The sequence below is a fragment of the Schistocerca piceifrons genome, chromosome 7 (assembly GCF_021461385.2).
Source record: "Schistocerca piceifrons isolate TAMUIC-IGC-003096 chromosome 7, iqSchPice1.1, whole genome shotgun sequence".
NCBI classification, from domain to species: domain Eukaryota; kingdom Metazoa; phylum Arthropoda; class Insecta; order Orthoptera; family Acrididae; genus Schistocerca; species Schistocerca piceifrons.
In genome coordinates, this window is record NC_060144.1 from 583,777,770 (window position 1) to 583,792,877 (window position 15,108).

Genomic DNA, 15,108 nt, shown 5'->3' on the forward strand with positions numbered 1-15,108 from the left:
TCCTAGTCTTTCCCCCTTCTCTACTTCTCTTCTCGTCTTTTCCACCTCCCACCACCTACCCACAATGCACAGCACAATCTCCTGGCATAGCAGCTACCAGCCCTATTTTGTCCTCACCTCAAGCCTCCTACTTACTCCCCACCACCACACTGGACACATCTGTAATCAGACCCCAGTGACCAGAGTAGCGGCCGTGTGTGTGTGTGTGTGTGTGTGTGTGTGTGTGTGTGTGTGTGTGTGTTTCCTATTTTGAAAGGAATTTATCTGAAAACTTAAACATTTTAGCAGTCCCCCCCCCCCCCCCACACACACACACACTGTGACCATCTGCGGCTAACTATGGTGAATAGCAATCTATCCTTTCGATATTGCTGTTACTCCATCTTGGAATATCCATTGTTTCATTAATTAAAAAATTTTCTGAAACTAAATTTCTTGAAATATGGCTGCAAAGCGATTTAAAATTTCACTGTCACGTGAAAATGCTTCAAACAGTGCTTGTCACACTCTCTATGTGATAAGTCAAAGTGCAAGCTCAGAACTTAGCAAAAAAGTCTTTAAAAATCACAGACAATTTGTCAGAGCTACTTGTATCTTGAAGATGCTTGCATCATGTAACTGCACTTCATTCATATGATAATACTGAGTCTGCCAAACCTTTAAACATATGAATGCCTGCTGATTGCAAGTGAATATCTTTTACACAGAACTGTGTAACTACAACAAAATAAACAAGTCCATAGCCACAATACAAGATGCACATGTACTATCTACATATCTCAATGTAGATCAGTATTCACACACAACAGTTAAATTTTTCAATAGCCTGCATAGTAATTTAAAATATAAGCAACACAAAAATTCCTACAAATAGATCTCTCTCTCTCTTGTGTGTGTGTGTGTGTGTGTGTGTGTGTGTGTGTGTGTGTGTGTGTGTGTGCGTGTGTGTGTTTTTCTCAAATTTAAATTGACATACATCCAATGTATTGCTGAAGCTTCTAAAGTATCAAAATGAAGCAATAAGTCATGATGATGTCATTTCTATGTCAATAAACATTAAATATAGTATGGTCAGTTCTGGCAGTACATAAAATTTTTAGGAGTAAAGGAAACAACTTGCTGAATACTGGAAGGGGTGAGTTGTCAACAGGCACACATAAAAGAATGAAACTTCATTAACTTCTAGGTGAATCCCATTTTGATGTAGAGTATACAGGGTGAGGCAGCTAAGTCATAACACCCCTTGTACCTCCCCAACCGTAATAGATACAAAGATGCCGTTTGGACATTGAATTGCAGGGAACGGGGCTACTTGAATACATCACATTTCTTGTTTGTGCTATTTTTTATTACAGAGATATGAGGCCATCTTTGTGTGTGTGTGTGTGTGTGTGTGTGTGTGTGTGGTATTTTTTTTTTTTTTGTTTTTTTTTTAATTATTTTTTTTTTATTTAAATTGAAGCCTATGTTAAATTTTAGCGTAACATGATGAGCTTAAAAAGATGGTTTCAAATATGTGTGTATCATAATATTTAGGCGAATAACTTTTGAGACACAGATATGTTCTCGTATCGTGTTTGTCCTTTGAAGCGGCATTGTCAAATGTGACATTTGCTGTTGAAGACTGAGGACTTTAACAGTGAAGGCGTTGTTTTCCTGCTTCTCGATAATGTCGCAAGGTGACGCACGAGGAAGGTGGAGAGAAGGGTATAAATGTGCTGCTGGGGTAATGAGACATCGCATTTCTGTCACAGTTTCTTGGAGCAGGTATGTACACCAATGCAGAAAAGTTAAATACGCTTCTAGTGTATGGTGAAAGCAGAAGAAATGCTGGTAGAGCAATAATGTGATATGGAGAGCTGTACCCTGATCGTGAGCATCGTACGCGCCAGCTTCTTGCACGTATTTGCAAAAAACTACTTGAATCGGGATCACGGAATGCCATACAGAGGACAAGGCAGAAAAATGTAACTGGCGAGGTACATGAAGAGGGCGTTCTAGCATTGGCGCATAACAACCCTACTGTTTTGTCGTTACGTATCGCCTCGGAATGAGGTGTAAGTCAGAGAAGTGTTCTACACATATTGCACTGGCATAGATTTCACCCATTTCGCCTCTCATTACATCAAGCACTCTCTGGTGTGGAATTTGAACAGTGCCAGGAATTTTGCTGGTTTGCTCTGCAGCGCCTACAAGATGATCCAACATTTTTTCAATGGGTGCTTTTTACTGATGAAGCAACTTTCATCAACCACGGTAAAGTTAATTTGCATAATAAGCATTACTGGTCAATAGAGAATCCTCATTGGCTTCAACAGGTACAGCATCAGCAACTGTGGAGTGTTAACGTGTGGTGCGGCATCATCGGAAATGTCATTTTGATACTAAAACGTAGACTTTCACGGCCGGAAATATCATGTCCATTATAATTATCCAGGCTGTTATGCCGTGGTCGGTTGATGAATTCTGTGTCGATTTTGGGGCCATACGTCATTCTGGGTATACTAAATGGCAATAACTATGCACAGTTCCTGCAAAACTTTCTGCCCATTTTGCTGGAAGAGGTACAACTAACTACGTATCAGTGCATGTGGTTCCAACATGACAGCTGTGCAGCTCACTCTTCCTGTGTGGCTACAGAGCTGTTAAATGAAAAGTTCCCAGATTATTGGATAGGACAACGTACTGAAGTGAAGTGGCCAGCCCGGTCTCCAGATTTGACCCCTCTTGATCTTTTACTGTGGGGAGCAATCCAACATAAAGTGTATGCTCAAATACAAACTACACCAGACGATATGAAGCAACGTATCATCGAAGCGTGCCCTGATATCTCAAGTGACACCCTCGCAGCCGTTCACAAATCATTCCAAAGGCAACTACAAACATGCATTGCAGCCGAGGGGAAGCATTTTGAGCACATGCTTCAGTAAAGTTTTGTAGCATGTATAGTATGTATTTTGCATCTTTGTTTGTATTTGCTTCGTATTGTGATCAACAGTAAATATTTTCAAATAAAAAACAAATGCGTACGAAGTAATTGTGACCAATAAGAGCCTCCTCATTTACATTTGTACTTCTGTTACTTAAAATGTATTAACATCTTGTAGTATTTTAATACTGTGTGTTGTCTACTATTTTGGTATCACAGTTGTCATACAACTGAATAATATTTGCGCGACATCGTCAGTTACTTTTTGCACAAATTATTGCAGTATGTATTACTGTTGTCAGGTAAATGGCTATGTTTGTGTAAGGACAGACTTGCAACATTTACCGTGTACTCTACACAACAGGAAAGGTCGCATTGGACAATGCCACTTCGAAGGACAAACACGATACAAGAACATATCTGTGTCTCAAAAACTATTCGTCTAAATGTTATGATGTACACATATTTGAAGCCGTCTTTTTAAGCCCATCATGTTATGCTAAAATTTAACATAGGGTTCTATATTTAAAAAAAAAACAAAGATGGCCTCATATCTCTGCAATTAAAAAAATAGCACAAACATGAAATGTGATGTATTCAAGCCCTGTCCCTGCAATTCGCTGTCCAAAGAGCATCTTTGTATCTATTACGGTTGGGGAGATACAAGGGATGTTATGACATAGCTGCCTCACTCTGTACACACACACACACACACACACACACACACACACTACACACACACTACTACACTGTGTTGACCAGATACACTATACCATGACTGCAGTTTGGTAGGTACACTGAGATGAAGGGTTGTGTCACGTGGAGTATGAGAGAGAAGAAAAGAGGCAGAGAATGGGAGGAAGGGTTAGGGAAGAGTGGTTGTTGGCTTGGAGGGATGTAGAATACGTGTGAGATGGGAATGCAGGGAGGAAGAGGCAGCAGGTGCACAGGACATGGATGCAACATATGGGCATCAGTGCCAGTACATTCATGCAGCGCTGAATACTGGTGCATCCATGCAGCGCACAATGATGATAACATGGGAGAGTGGATTAAAAGGGGGTAACAGAACAGAGGATAAGGATGATGCCCATTTGCATAGTCAGGAAAGCTGGTGCTGGAGGGCTGATCTGAATGACACTGTTTATAAAACAGTCATTGAACTTGAGGATGTGCTCAGCTGCATGTTCTGCCACTGGATGGTTGACTCTGCTCTTGGTTACAGTTTGGCGATGGGCATTCATTCTGGTCGACAGCTGGTTGGTGGTCATACCTACATAAAATACTGTGCAGAAATTGCACCAGAGCTGATATATGACTAACTGTGTTCACAGGTGGCCCTGGGATACGATAAACCCATGACAGGACGGTAGTAAGAAATGCTGGGTAGGTGAGTGGGTGGGTTGGACAGGTCTTGCTCCTGGATCTTCCACAGGGATATAATCTCAGGGGAAAATGGTTGGAAGCGGCAGAGGCAGAGGCATGGGGATGGACCAAGATGTTGCATAGATTGGATGGGCTATGAAATACAACTTTTGTAGGGGTTGGAAAGATCTTGAGTAGGATGTCCCTCATTTTCAGGCATGACAATAGATAGATAATCAAAGACCTAGTGAAGGATGTGGTTCAGTTGTTTCAGTCCTGGCTGATAGCTGGTGACAAGGAGAACACTGCTTTGAAGCTGATTCTTGGGGGTGGTGGGAGGATAAGGAGTGTGTCACGACGTGGCATGGGAAATCTGTTTACAGACTAGGTTTGGGAGATAGTGACTCTCTGTGAAGATCTTTGTGAGACTTAGTGTCTCTCTGCAAACACCTTTGTGAAACCTAGTGTGTCTCTGTGAAGACCTTTGTGAGACCATCGCCAAACTGGAAACAGAATTCTCATTGCTGCAGATATGCAACCTAAGGGTGACCAGACTGAATGAAAGTGATTTTTTTTTTTGGTGTGGAAGAGGTGACAGCAGTCAAAATGCAGGTACTGTTTTGGTTGATGGCCTTGATATGGTATGGTATGGACGGAGCCATCAGAGATGTGGAGGTCAATGTTCAGGAAGATAGCACGATGGGCTAAGGTGGAGCAGATGGGAGAAGGAGGCAGACATTGAGGCTTTGGAGGAATGAGGATAGGGTATCTCGACCCTCAATACAGATCGTGGAGATACCCTCAAAGAATCCAAACCAGACAAAGGGTTTTGGGGGGCTAGGAAGGTTTCCTCCAGATGGTGCAGAAACAGGTTAGATTGGAAGGATGCCATGTGGGTTCACATGGTCTTATCACAGATATCTTTATACAACTTCCCGCCAAAGGAGAAGTAGTTACGTGCGAGAATGTAATTGTTAGACATTTAAGGACTGAGGTAATGGGTTTGGATCAGGAGGATGTTGGGAGAGGCAGTTTTCTATAACAGCAAGACCATGGGCTTGGTGGGATACTGGTGTAAGGAGGTGGCACCAACAGCAACAAGTGCAGGGATCAAAGTGGTAATTGGGTGGAGGTGGCCAAGTGTCGATGAAAGATATGGTTCGTATCTTTAATATCAGAAGCTAGTCTACAGGCAATTGGCTGGGGGTTTGGTTGACAAGAGTGGATATTCTTTCAGTGGAAGTGCAGTAACCAGTTACAATGGCAGTAGAGACCAAGACTGTCTGGTTTATGGATTTTGGGAAACATGTAAGAGGGTCATTGGGAGTGGGAAGGGATATGGATTCAGGGGAAATATTCTGGTATTGGCCTAAGCATCTGAGTAGGGATTGGAGGTTATTCTAAACTTCTAGCATGGAATAACTACGGAAGGGCCAGCAGGTGGGGGAGTCAGTCAGATGCAGATGCTTTCTGTCAGATGGTCACTGTGGATCAGCGTGACAGAGGTGGAGCGTTTGTCTGCAGGGAGAATGATGAAATCAGAGTCTGACTTGAGATTGTGAATGGCTGTTCTTTATTCCATTGAGAGGTTTGCATTCTTGGGAAAGCACCTGAGGAAGGATGACAAGACCAAGTTTGACGTAAAGAATTTTTGGCAGGTAACCAGGTGGTGACTAAATGGGAAAGAGGGTGGTGGTATGAACTCACAGCAATGAGATTAAGTGTTGGGATTAGATTACTTTGGTTGGAGGTATCAGCATCAAATAACTATTTCCACTGTACAGATTGGGAGAAGGAGAGTAGGTCTTTGACCAGTCCAGCGTTGTGTGGGGCTGAAGGTGAGGCCTCTGGATATTACAAACTTCTGAAGGACTAAAATTTTTGGTGGATAGATTGACAACAGTCTTTTGGGTGTGTTTAGGTTATGGTTTTTGTAGGACATAGGGAGGGAGTCTAGTAGGATGTGGTAGATGCTAAAGGTCACCAGGGCAGAGTATGGCTGATATGTGGGGTTGATGAGAGGGTTCACTGGGTGGTAGGGTAGGTACTGAAGGAGAGTAGTGCACTGAGGTAAGTGTAGGATGTTAATAAATACGATAATTTTTCGAGTGGTGTCTTGAGCACTCTTCCAGGTACTGGTGGGCAATGGTTTCAATTTGGGATATATGGGGTAGAAGTTGGGACTGCACAGTAATAGGATCATGCAGAGGGAGCACAGGTAGTATAGGGATACATGTTTCATTGAGGTCCCTTTATGTAGAATCAGGTTGGTGAGGGATAAAGATCAGCAGAATTTGAGGTTTGCTGTGAAAGAAAAGGGTCACATCATGAGAAGGGAATTTTTAAAGTTTGGCCACTGTGAGGGAGGGAGGGAATTCCATGGCTTATGCAGCTTTTAAGGAACAGCCTGTGGGACTAGCTACTGACAGGGATACTTATCTGAACTGATGCATACAGATACAGCAAGAGCCCATGGGGACCTCTCTTCTTCTCTTTCCCAACACAGCACACACACCCTCTCAGTCCAGTCTAACTGTCAATCTGCAGTCCCAGCTTCGCATATTCTGATTTTCAGACTCAGTATTCGTCAGTATATGGAGGATGATCCAGTACTTCAAATTTGAGTTTCTGGAGTGTTTCAGCAGTGTAGGCAGCAGTATGTGGACGGGCATTGTTGTGCATCAACACAACACCTTTTGACAGCAATCCTCAGCATTTGCTTTGAATTGAGGCTTTAACCTGGCAGTAAGCATCTCACTGTAATGTACACTGTTTATTGTTGTGCCTCTTTCCCCATAATGTTCCAGTACTGGACCTTGTGCAGCCCAAAAAACCATAAGCATCAGTTTTCCTGTAGACGGTTGGGTCTTGAGCTTTTTCTTGCATGGCGAATTTGGATGTTTCCATTCCACATTCCATACTCTGCCATTTACTCTCCAGCTTGTAATGATGGATCCATGATTCGTCACCAGTAATGATCCTGTCTAAGAAGTTGTCCCCTTCGTTACAATAGTGATCCAAATGTTTTTTGCAGATGTCCAAGCACTTTTGTTTATGCAACTGTGTGAGATGTTTTGGGACCCATCTTGCACAAACTTTATGAAACCCAAGTCTGTTGTGGATGATTTTGCAGGCAGAACTGTGACTAACTTGCAGACGAAGTGCCACTTCGACAATAGTTAATCATCTGTCTAAGAGAATCATTTCACATGAACGCTCAATGGTTTCTTCACTTGTGGCGGTAAATGGTCATTTGGCTCCATCATTGTGCGTAACACTTATGCAACCATTTCGGAAATTTTCAATCCATTCATAGGCACTCTGTTGTCGCAAAACACTGTTCCCAGATCACTGAACATTGCTCTTCTTTGGTGCAAATAGACAGCGGAGCAGCCATGATTAACAGCATGGCAGCAATAACGAAACTAACCTAGCAGCTTGACAATTGCAAAGATATAACAACAAATAAACAAAGCATGTGTCATCAATGTAAAACAACAGTACTACCAAAATAAACAAAAATATAACTAAATTGTGGATAATAACTGACTTACCCTCGTATATGCTTGTGCTCCATCTCAAATACCCTTGTATTTAATGGGATAGAATGGTACGTTCAACCCTAATCTTCCTGCTTTTTACTATCCACATCTGTATGCTTCTGAAGAGATCATAATTCATTATTTTGTTTTGAATTTTATTTTGATTTCAGTTCACTTTTAAGTTTTGATGTTTCTCAAACTGAAATGGCTCAGTGGCTCTGTGAAAAATTGCCAGCCAAAAATTCGTAGGTCTCAGGTTCAATCTACTGCCTATCCTAGGATTTTTATCTATCTCTTATCACTTCATTCACCATTGGCAATATTTGTTGATGTGGAGAATGCTGGGCTGCACTGTGGTTTGGAATTCATCTTAAACTGTGGGTCCCCCTATAAATGGTTTGTTAAAACCATTCAAAGCTTGAAGCACGACAACGTCACACCAACTCCAAGAGGACCATTGTGGTGTTCAAAACAGTCTTCAGATTGATGACTGCTTTAATAGAGATTGTAGATCTAAACCCATGTATGTGCTAGTCTCAAATGTTCACTCACACAGTAATAAACACTAAAGAATAATCTCATATAATAAACACATATAAAAAACAAATAGAGCTCAAAACATGAATTATACTTACCACATCTCTATAAATTACTGCTCGTAGTCTATTTACATCCATGTCTTGCAAGAGTTTCTCTGGGTCTTTTACTGGGCTCGACTGGCTAGCAAGATTTTCAACTATATTCTGCAACAATATTAATGTTTCTATTAGTGGAAACATCTGATTAACGGATGTGACAGAATCACAATTATTTATTGTCTTAGCACATCCAATAATGAGCTATATGCTACAACTATTATTCTTAAGAGTCACTGAAACAATCTCTATCTTTTAACACACAAACTGTTAACCAACGTCTTCAGCACATTTCACTCATGTGAAATATTAGATGAATCTACTCTACGATGGCACATGCCGTACTGTAGTCAGAATGGAAATCAAGTAGGACTGTTGCAATTTTGGTTAGAGTTGTAAGGCAAATATAAAAGAAAATGTTCTCCAATATCATATTCCTTAAGCCATAAATACTTGGCCTGAAATGCTTGAATTTTTTTCCAACAGGTCAACTGCAAAACAAATACCGAAAGCAGCTACATGTTTAAGGAGTTTTGATTTTCTTATACAATCAATCATGGAAGAAATCATTCATTCAGTATGCAGGTAATGAAAACACATTCTTCTACACAAGAGCATAGGCTTTCTGAGCAGATTTAACTTATGAACTCCTCTCAGGTTATGTGCAAGAAGCAGCATTGTCTTAAAGCAAAGTTTTGACAAGTTTTCTATTTGAGGGCACCACAAGTAGTACTGAGAAGCTGTAGGGTACCATCTCTGTTATCTACTGCACGCTCCGTGTGGTTTCCCTGCTGTCTGAAATGTAGGAACATATGTCTGTAGTTGCGGACTGTCTTTGCTGGAGCCCATTCCCACATACACAACCACACTTACCTGCCCAAGGCCTAAGCTCAAAAGTTAATTCAATTATTTGAACTTTTCATGTGCCTACGTGCCAACCACCATTTCATCTCCACAGGAGTGTGTGTCTGACCTTTTTTTAAAAAAAATAGTTTCCATTGTATAATTTCCATTATCATGCAATCACCAATAAATTTCTTTTCCAGTAAAAAATAGGTTCTACTCCCATACCTTGGGTGACGCCTGAACCCCTCTAATGAGTGACTGAAGATGAGCTGCTTTGTTGTTGTTGTTGACAGTTGTTGGAGTGGGTGTTGGAAACTGTCTCGAGCGTTCTTTACATTCCAGACAGTTTCGCACAGCACAGGTACATACCTGGAATTAATTTAATATTATGTACACTGCGCGTTATACTGAAAAATCTTTACATGCAATAGCTACAATCCCAAAGCATACAACTCACTAGTCTCAAGCATTGTCTAAGAATTCCACCACTTGACATATTTTTCTCAGCCTCTAGTTCACCAAAATTGAGTGAACTGGCAAAAATAAGAACATCTGCCATGTTGACAAGCCGCTGCAGGAATGAAACAGCGACTTCAATAGGCATCCCCTGAGTAGGTTCGATTACATCAAGCTCGCACTGAAATTGAAAGTAATTGATTATTAACTAACAGTATAAAAATATTTTGATTGGTTATTCATATTTTCAGTAACTCACATTAGGTGATGTTGCAGATGCCAACAAAGGTAAAAGGCCACCACAGGCAATAATGAGGTTGTCTGCTAATTGTGAAATCAGGTGCACAGTATTTACAACAAAAATAGCATTTTCACTGCTGTTTACAAAATCTAGTACAGACTTCGTTGAATGGCTGCAAAGAAAAAACCAATTAATAACAAAAATTTTACCATTTCTTACAATGATAAATACGTTATGCAAAAGATTAAATAGTACAATAAGTGAAACCTGAAACTAAAATAAAGTTATAAAAAAAGAAACCACTACTTTTCAGCTGGCAAGACATATAGTAATAACGACTTATTCTAGAACCTAATGTTTCTTCATCCGGCTGGAGAAAGTAAAGAGTCTAAGGAAATGAGGCTACTCAGGAATTACGTTACCAAGCAAAGGGGGACATATTTGTAAAGGAGAAGTGGGAAATTAACAATGAAAAAAGGGTATTGATGATTTTGGCATCCGGTTTTACTGGATTTCTTTTGACCTCAAGTCTAGTGAAATTCCAACTTAATCCTCAGAACATTGTCTTCCCAAATTTAGTGTTGTATCATCTTCCATTTATGTTTGTTTCTATTTTTAGTATTCCTGCCAGTGGACACCCATATGGACATAAATGTGCTGGCATGGATTTCACAGCAAAGTAGTACAGAAACTACCACAGACAGAGTGTGTGTAGAATCATATGGACAGAACCACTGACCCAGCTGTTTAGCTGTCACTGGTGATAGGCCATGCCAGTGACGCCCTACAATGAGATTAACTAACATGGATCTGGTTTCCACATCTCACTGAGTTCTTGGTTCTGCCTGCTAGTTGTTCTGGTCACTTGCACTGGTAACATTTTGTGCTTTTCTTCATGCCAGTCTCTACACAGTGTTTGGGCTCTCTGCTCTCTGTAAATTTACCCACATGTTGAGTTTTCCTTCCTCTTCCAGGGCCCCACTTTCCACACTGAGCAATCATTGTCAAGAGCTGTGACACTGTGCCAATAGGATGATTTTGCAGTGTTTCCACATTATGCAGACACAAAACTACTAATATGAAATAAAAGAAACTTCTTTAATATTCATTTGGTTGCAAAATATTCAGTATATTACACAAGCTGGTTAATGTAAGCTCCTTATTAAGCTGAAGACAAATCTTACCTTCTACTTTTACATGTGACATTAAATTTTTTATTAAAAGACCTCTATAGCTACCTTTGAATTTACTACAGTGTGTTGATGATGATAAAGGCAGACTGTCTAAGACAATTCTATGTTTCTTCTGCTTCTGTAATGAAAGAGATCTCCAACAAATTTTGAATGTTGTTTTTGTAACTATAAAATGTTAACAGCTTGCGGCCAGTGCCTGTATAGATATGGCCTTTGTTGGCTTTCCTAAAAATCCACAACCCATAATTTATTTTACATGAACAACTTTTCAATGTTATCCTTTGTTGCTCTGCGCACATTTACAGCTCCTGTTTTTCATGGCTGGTTAGTGAAGACCATAATTTAGGCACTGATCCCTAGATTATGCTGCGCATATTGGAAGATCGTGTGTCGGTTGCATCAACGTAGTGAAGCACATGTCTATTGGACGATGATGCAATTCATGAGTTATTGCACGACTTTCATTTCAGGAAAGCCAAGTTTAATCCTCACACTTTGATGTAATACATGACTCTGGTAATAAGGAAGACTATTATCAAGAAGAAATTACAAAATCTCAAGAAAATAAGTGCTGAAACTGAAATATTCACAATTTTTATTCATTATTCAATTGACAGTACTTTGCATATATAATTCTGTGGTCGGTTTATTTGCAAGTATGACATTTTGCTGGGGAATCAGTAAAGGAGAGTGGATATCATGACATTCAAGCAATGATTATTTTCTTCTGATAGTTATGTCCACTGAGCCTGAAAAACTAAGAGTAGGAGTAATAACTTTGCACTGAATAGGCTCCAGGAAAAACTGTACAAATGTTGTCAATTTCCAGTTACTATGGCATTTTTAGGACTGCAATATAATAAATTTAGATGAGAACATGCCCCACCCACTTCCATGCTTTCAAACAGATTTTGCAATGAAATACGCAAAATATAACACAAATCTGAATGCCCAACAGAGCATACGAAAGCCACAAAACATGAATTCTCTTTCTACCACCAGTGCATTGGCAAATTGAAATTCAGTTAGTCTCACTGAAATGAGGAAATTTATCACAGCTATGGTGCACATGTGTTAGTGTTACATGCCTTGGAATGTACTTTACCAAACAGCAAACTGCATCATAAAAGCTGTCAACTCAAGATTATTGATTATAATAATACATGCAATAGATTTCGTAATTAAATACAATGCCTGCCCAAAAAAAAGTCAAGCACCTACACATTGCACATCCCCACTGGCATGGATGCACACACGTTTCAGTTGGGAAGGGTGTCATAAACCCACTGTGTCCTCCCCTCAGGTAAGCTAGCTGTTGTAACCGGTTCTCGATTCCCTGGATACTGCCACTGGAGTGGAGTTGACTTCCGAGCTGGTAACACACATGTTCTATTGGGGACAGGTCTGGGGATGTTACTGACAACAGAAACACCTTGAAATCACACATATAGTCCAGAGAGAGATGTGCTATGTGTGGATGTGTACTGTCTTCTGGAAAATAGCCCCACAATACCGTCACATGAGGGGTAACATCATAGGATACAAGATGTCTGAGACACACTATTGTGCCGTCAGAGTTCCTTCCATCCCTACCAGCTGTAATCTGTAGTCATATCTGATGGCTTCCCAAACTGTGACACCAGCCATGACATTGCTGCACCTCTACAAAACGAAGAATGGGACCTTTCCTCAGGAAGCCACAATATTTGCCAACAATGGTCACCTGGAGTAGCATAGATCTGCAGTTCATAACTAAACACAATGCAGTGTCATTCATCGGCAGTCCACGCTTCCTAAGCACAGTACCACTCCAAACACAGCCACCTGCATTATGTTAACAGCAGCCTATTCTGGCTACCGCTAGTCTCCGACCAATGATGTGGGATGACAAAGAACATTGCAGAAGGTCCATTATCTGTTCTCGAATGGCAGGCACAGATGTCAAGGGGTTACAATGAGCTCGGTGCCAGTACGGTGATCCTTCCTTGTGGTGGTCAGACGTGGTCAACTGGAACATTGTCAACAAGTACATTCTCCCTCATGTTCCCATGCAGTCCAACGTGTGACCATTGTCGTCACATTCAAATGCCCCACAAACCTAGATATTGCACGATTCAACCAGCCAGCCAAATGGGGACCCAAATGAGACCCCTTTCAAACTCTGCCAGGTTTTAGATTAGATTAGATTTACTTTCATTCCAATTGATCCATAGTGAGGAGGTCCTCCAGGATGTGGAACATGTCAGAAAAACAACAATACATGACAAATATTTAAACTAAAACAAATAAGCTAATGTACCATTCCACAGGTCCCAAGTGGAATGATCGTCATTTTTAATGAACACTAAGAGTCATTTTACAAATACTATTGCACTGAATTTAAAATAAAAAAGTTTTATATTTATTTATAAGGTAAGAAACATGTAATACAACTACTGTAATACTTATTTACAATGAACACATTACTGCACTGAAATGGTGCAGAAGTTAGATTATACTTACACACACACACACACACACACACACACACACACACACACACACACAAATTTTCAGTGAACACATTACTGCACTGAAATTGTGCAGAAGTTATGTTGTACTTATATACAAATCAGTTGGTTTTCCTCAGAAATTCATCAATGGAGTAGAAGGAGTTGGCCACCAATAAATCCTTTAGGCTTCTCTTAAACTGAATTTCATTGGTTGTTAAGCTTTTTATGGCTGCTGGCAAGTTATTGAAAATGTGTGTTCCTGAATAATGCACACCTTTTTGTACAAGACTAAGTGACTTTAAATCCTTGTGAAGATTATTCTTATTTCTAGTATTGATTCCATGAATTGAGCTGTTGGTTTGAAAAAGTGATATATTTTTAATGACAAATTTCATTAAGGAATAAATATATTGGGAAGCTGTAGTTAGTATCCCTAGTTCCCTAAACAGGCTTCTGCAGGATGTTCTTGAGTTCACACCACATATAATTCTTACTGCACGTTTTTGTGCCCGGAAAACTTTAGCTTGGCTTGATGAATTACCCCAGAAAATAATCCCATATGACATTATGGAATGAAAGTAAGCATAGTATGCCAGCTTTTTCATTTTTATATCCCCTATGTCTGACAAAATTCGCATTGCAAACAGAGATTTGTTAAGACGCTTCAGCAGTTCTGTGGTGTGCTCCTCCCAGTTGAATTTATTATCAAGCTGTAATCCCAAGAATTTAACACCGTCCACTTCTTCTATCTTCTTGTCATCATATGTTAGACATATACTCTTGGGACACCCCTTACAAGTTCTGAACTGCATGTAGTGTGTTTTTTCAAAGTTTAGTGACAAAGAATTGGCTAGGAACCAGTGATTAATGTCTACAAATATTTTATTGGCTGATCTTTCTAAGACTACACTTGATTTGCTATTTATTGCAATGTTTGTATCATCAGCAAACAAAACAAACTTGGCATCTGGTAATGTTACTGATGAAAGGTCATTGATATACACAAGAAAAAGTAAGGGCCCCAAAATGGAACCTTGTGGGACCCCACATGTAATTAGTTCCCAGTTGGATGATGCCTGATAGCTTGATACATGTCTCTTTCCTAATAACACCCTTTGTTTCCTGCCAGAGATATAAGATTTGAACCATTTTGCAGCATTTCCTGTTACACTATAATATTCTAGTTTACTTAAAAGGATATTGTGATTTACACAGTCAAATGCCTTTGACAGATCACAAAATATACCAGTTGCCTGCAATTTTTTGTCTAATGAATTAAGTACATTTTCACTGTAAGTGTAGATAGCCTTCTCAACATCAGAACCTTTTAGAAATCCAAACTGTGACTTTGACAGTATGTTATTTGAGATAAGATGGTTATAAAGACGACTGTACATTACTTTTTCGAA

General features: G+C 40.0%; 1 protein-coding gene across 1 annotated transcript in view; it reads right to left on the bottom strand.

Annotated features, from left to right (window-relative positions):
* Positions 1-15,108, bottom strand: part of LOC124804992 (neurobeachin) — a 1,009,542-nt gene that overhangs the window by 886,986 nt on the left and 107,448 nt on the right. Inside the window, exons 21-24 of the mRNA XM_047265386.1 lie at positions 10,033-10,186; positions 9,775-9,954; positions 9,543-9,686; positions 8,472-8,579 (exon numbers count right to left, since the gene is read on the bottom strand). Of these exons, the coding sequence (XP_047121342.1) occupies positions 8,472-8,579; positions 9,543-9,686; positions 9,775-9,954; positions 10,033-10,186 (586 nt within the window). The remainder of the gene's footprint in view (positions 1-8,471; positions 8,580-9,542; positions 9,687-9,774; positions 9,955-10,032; positions 10,187-15,108) is intronic.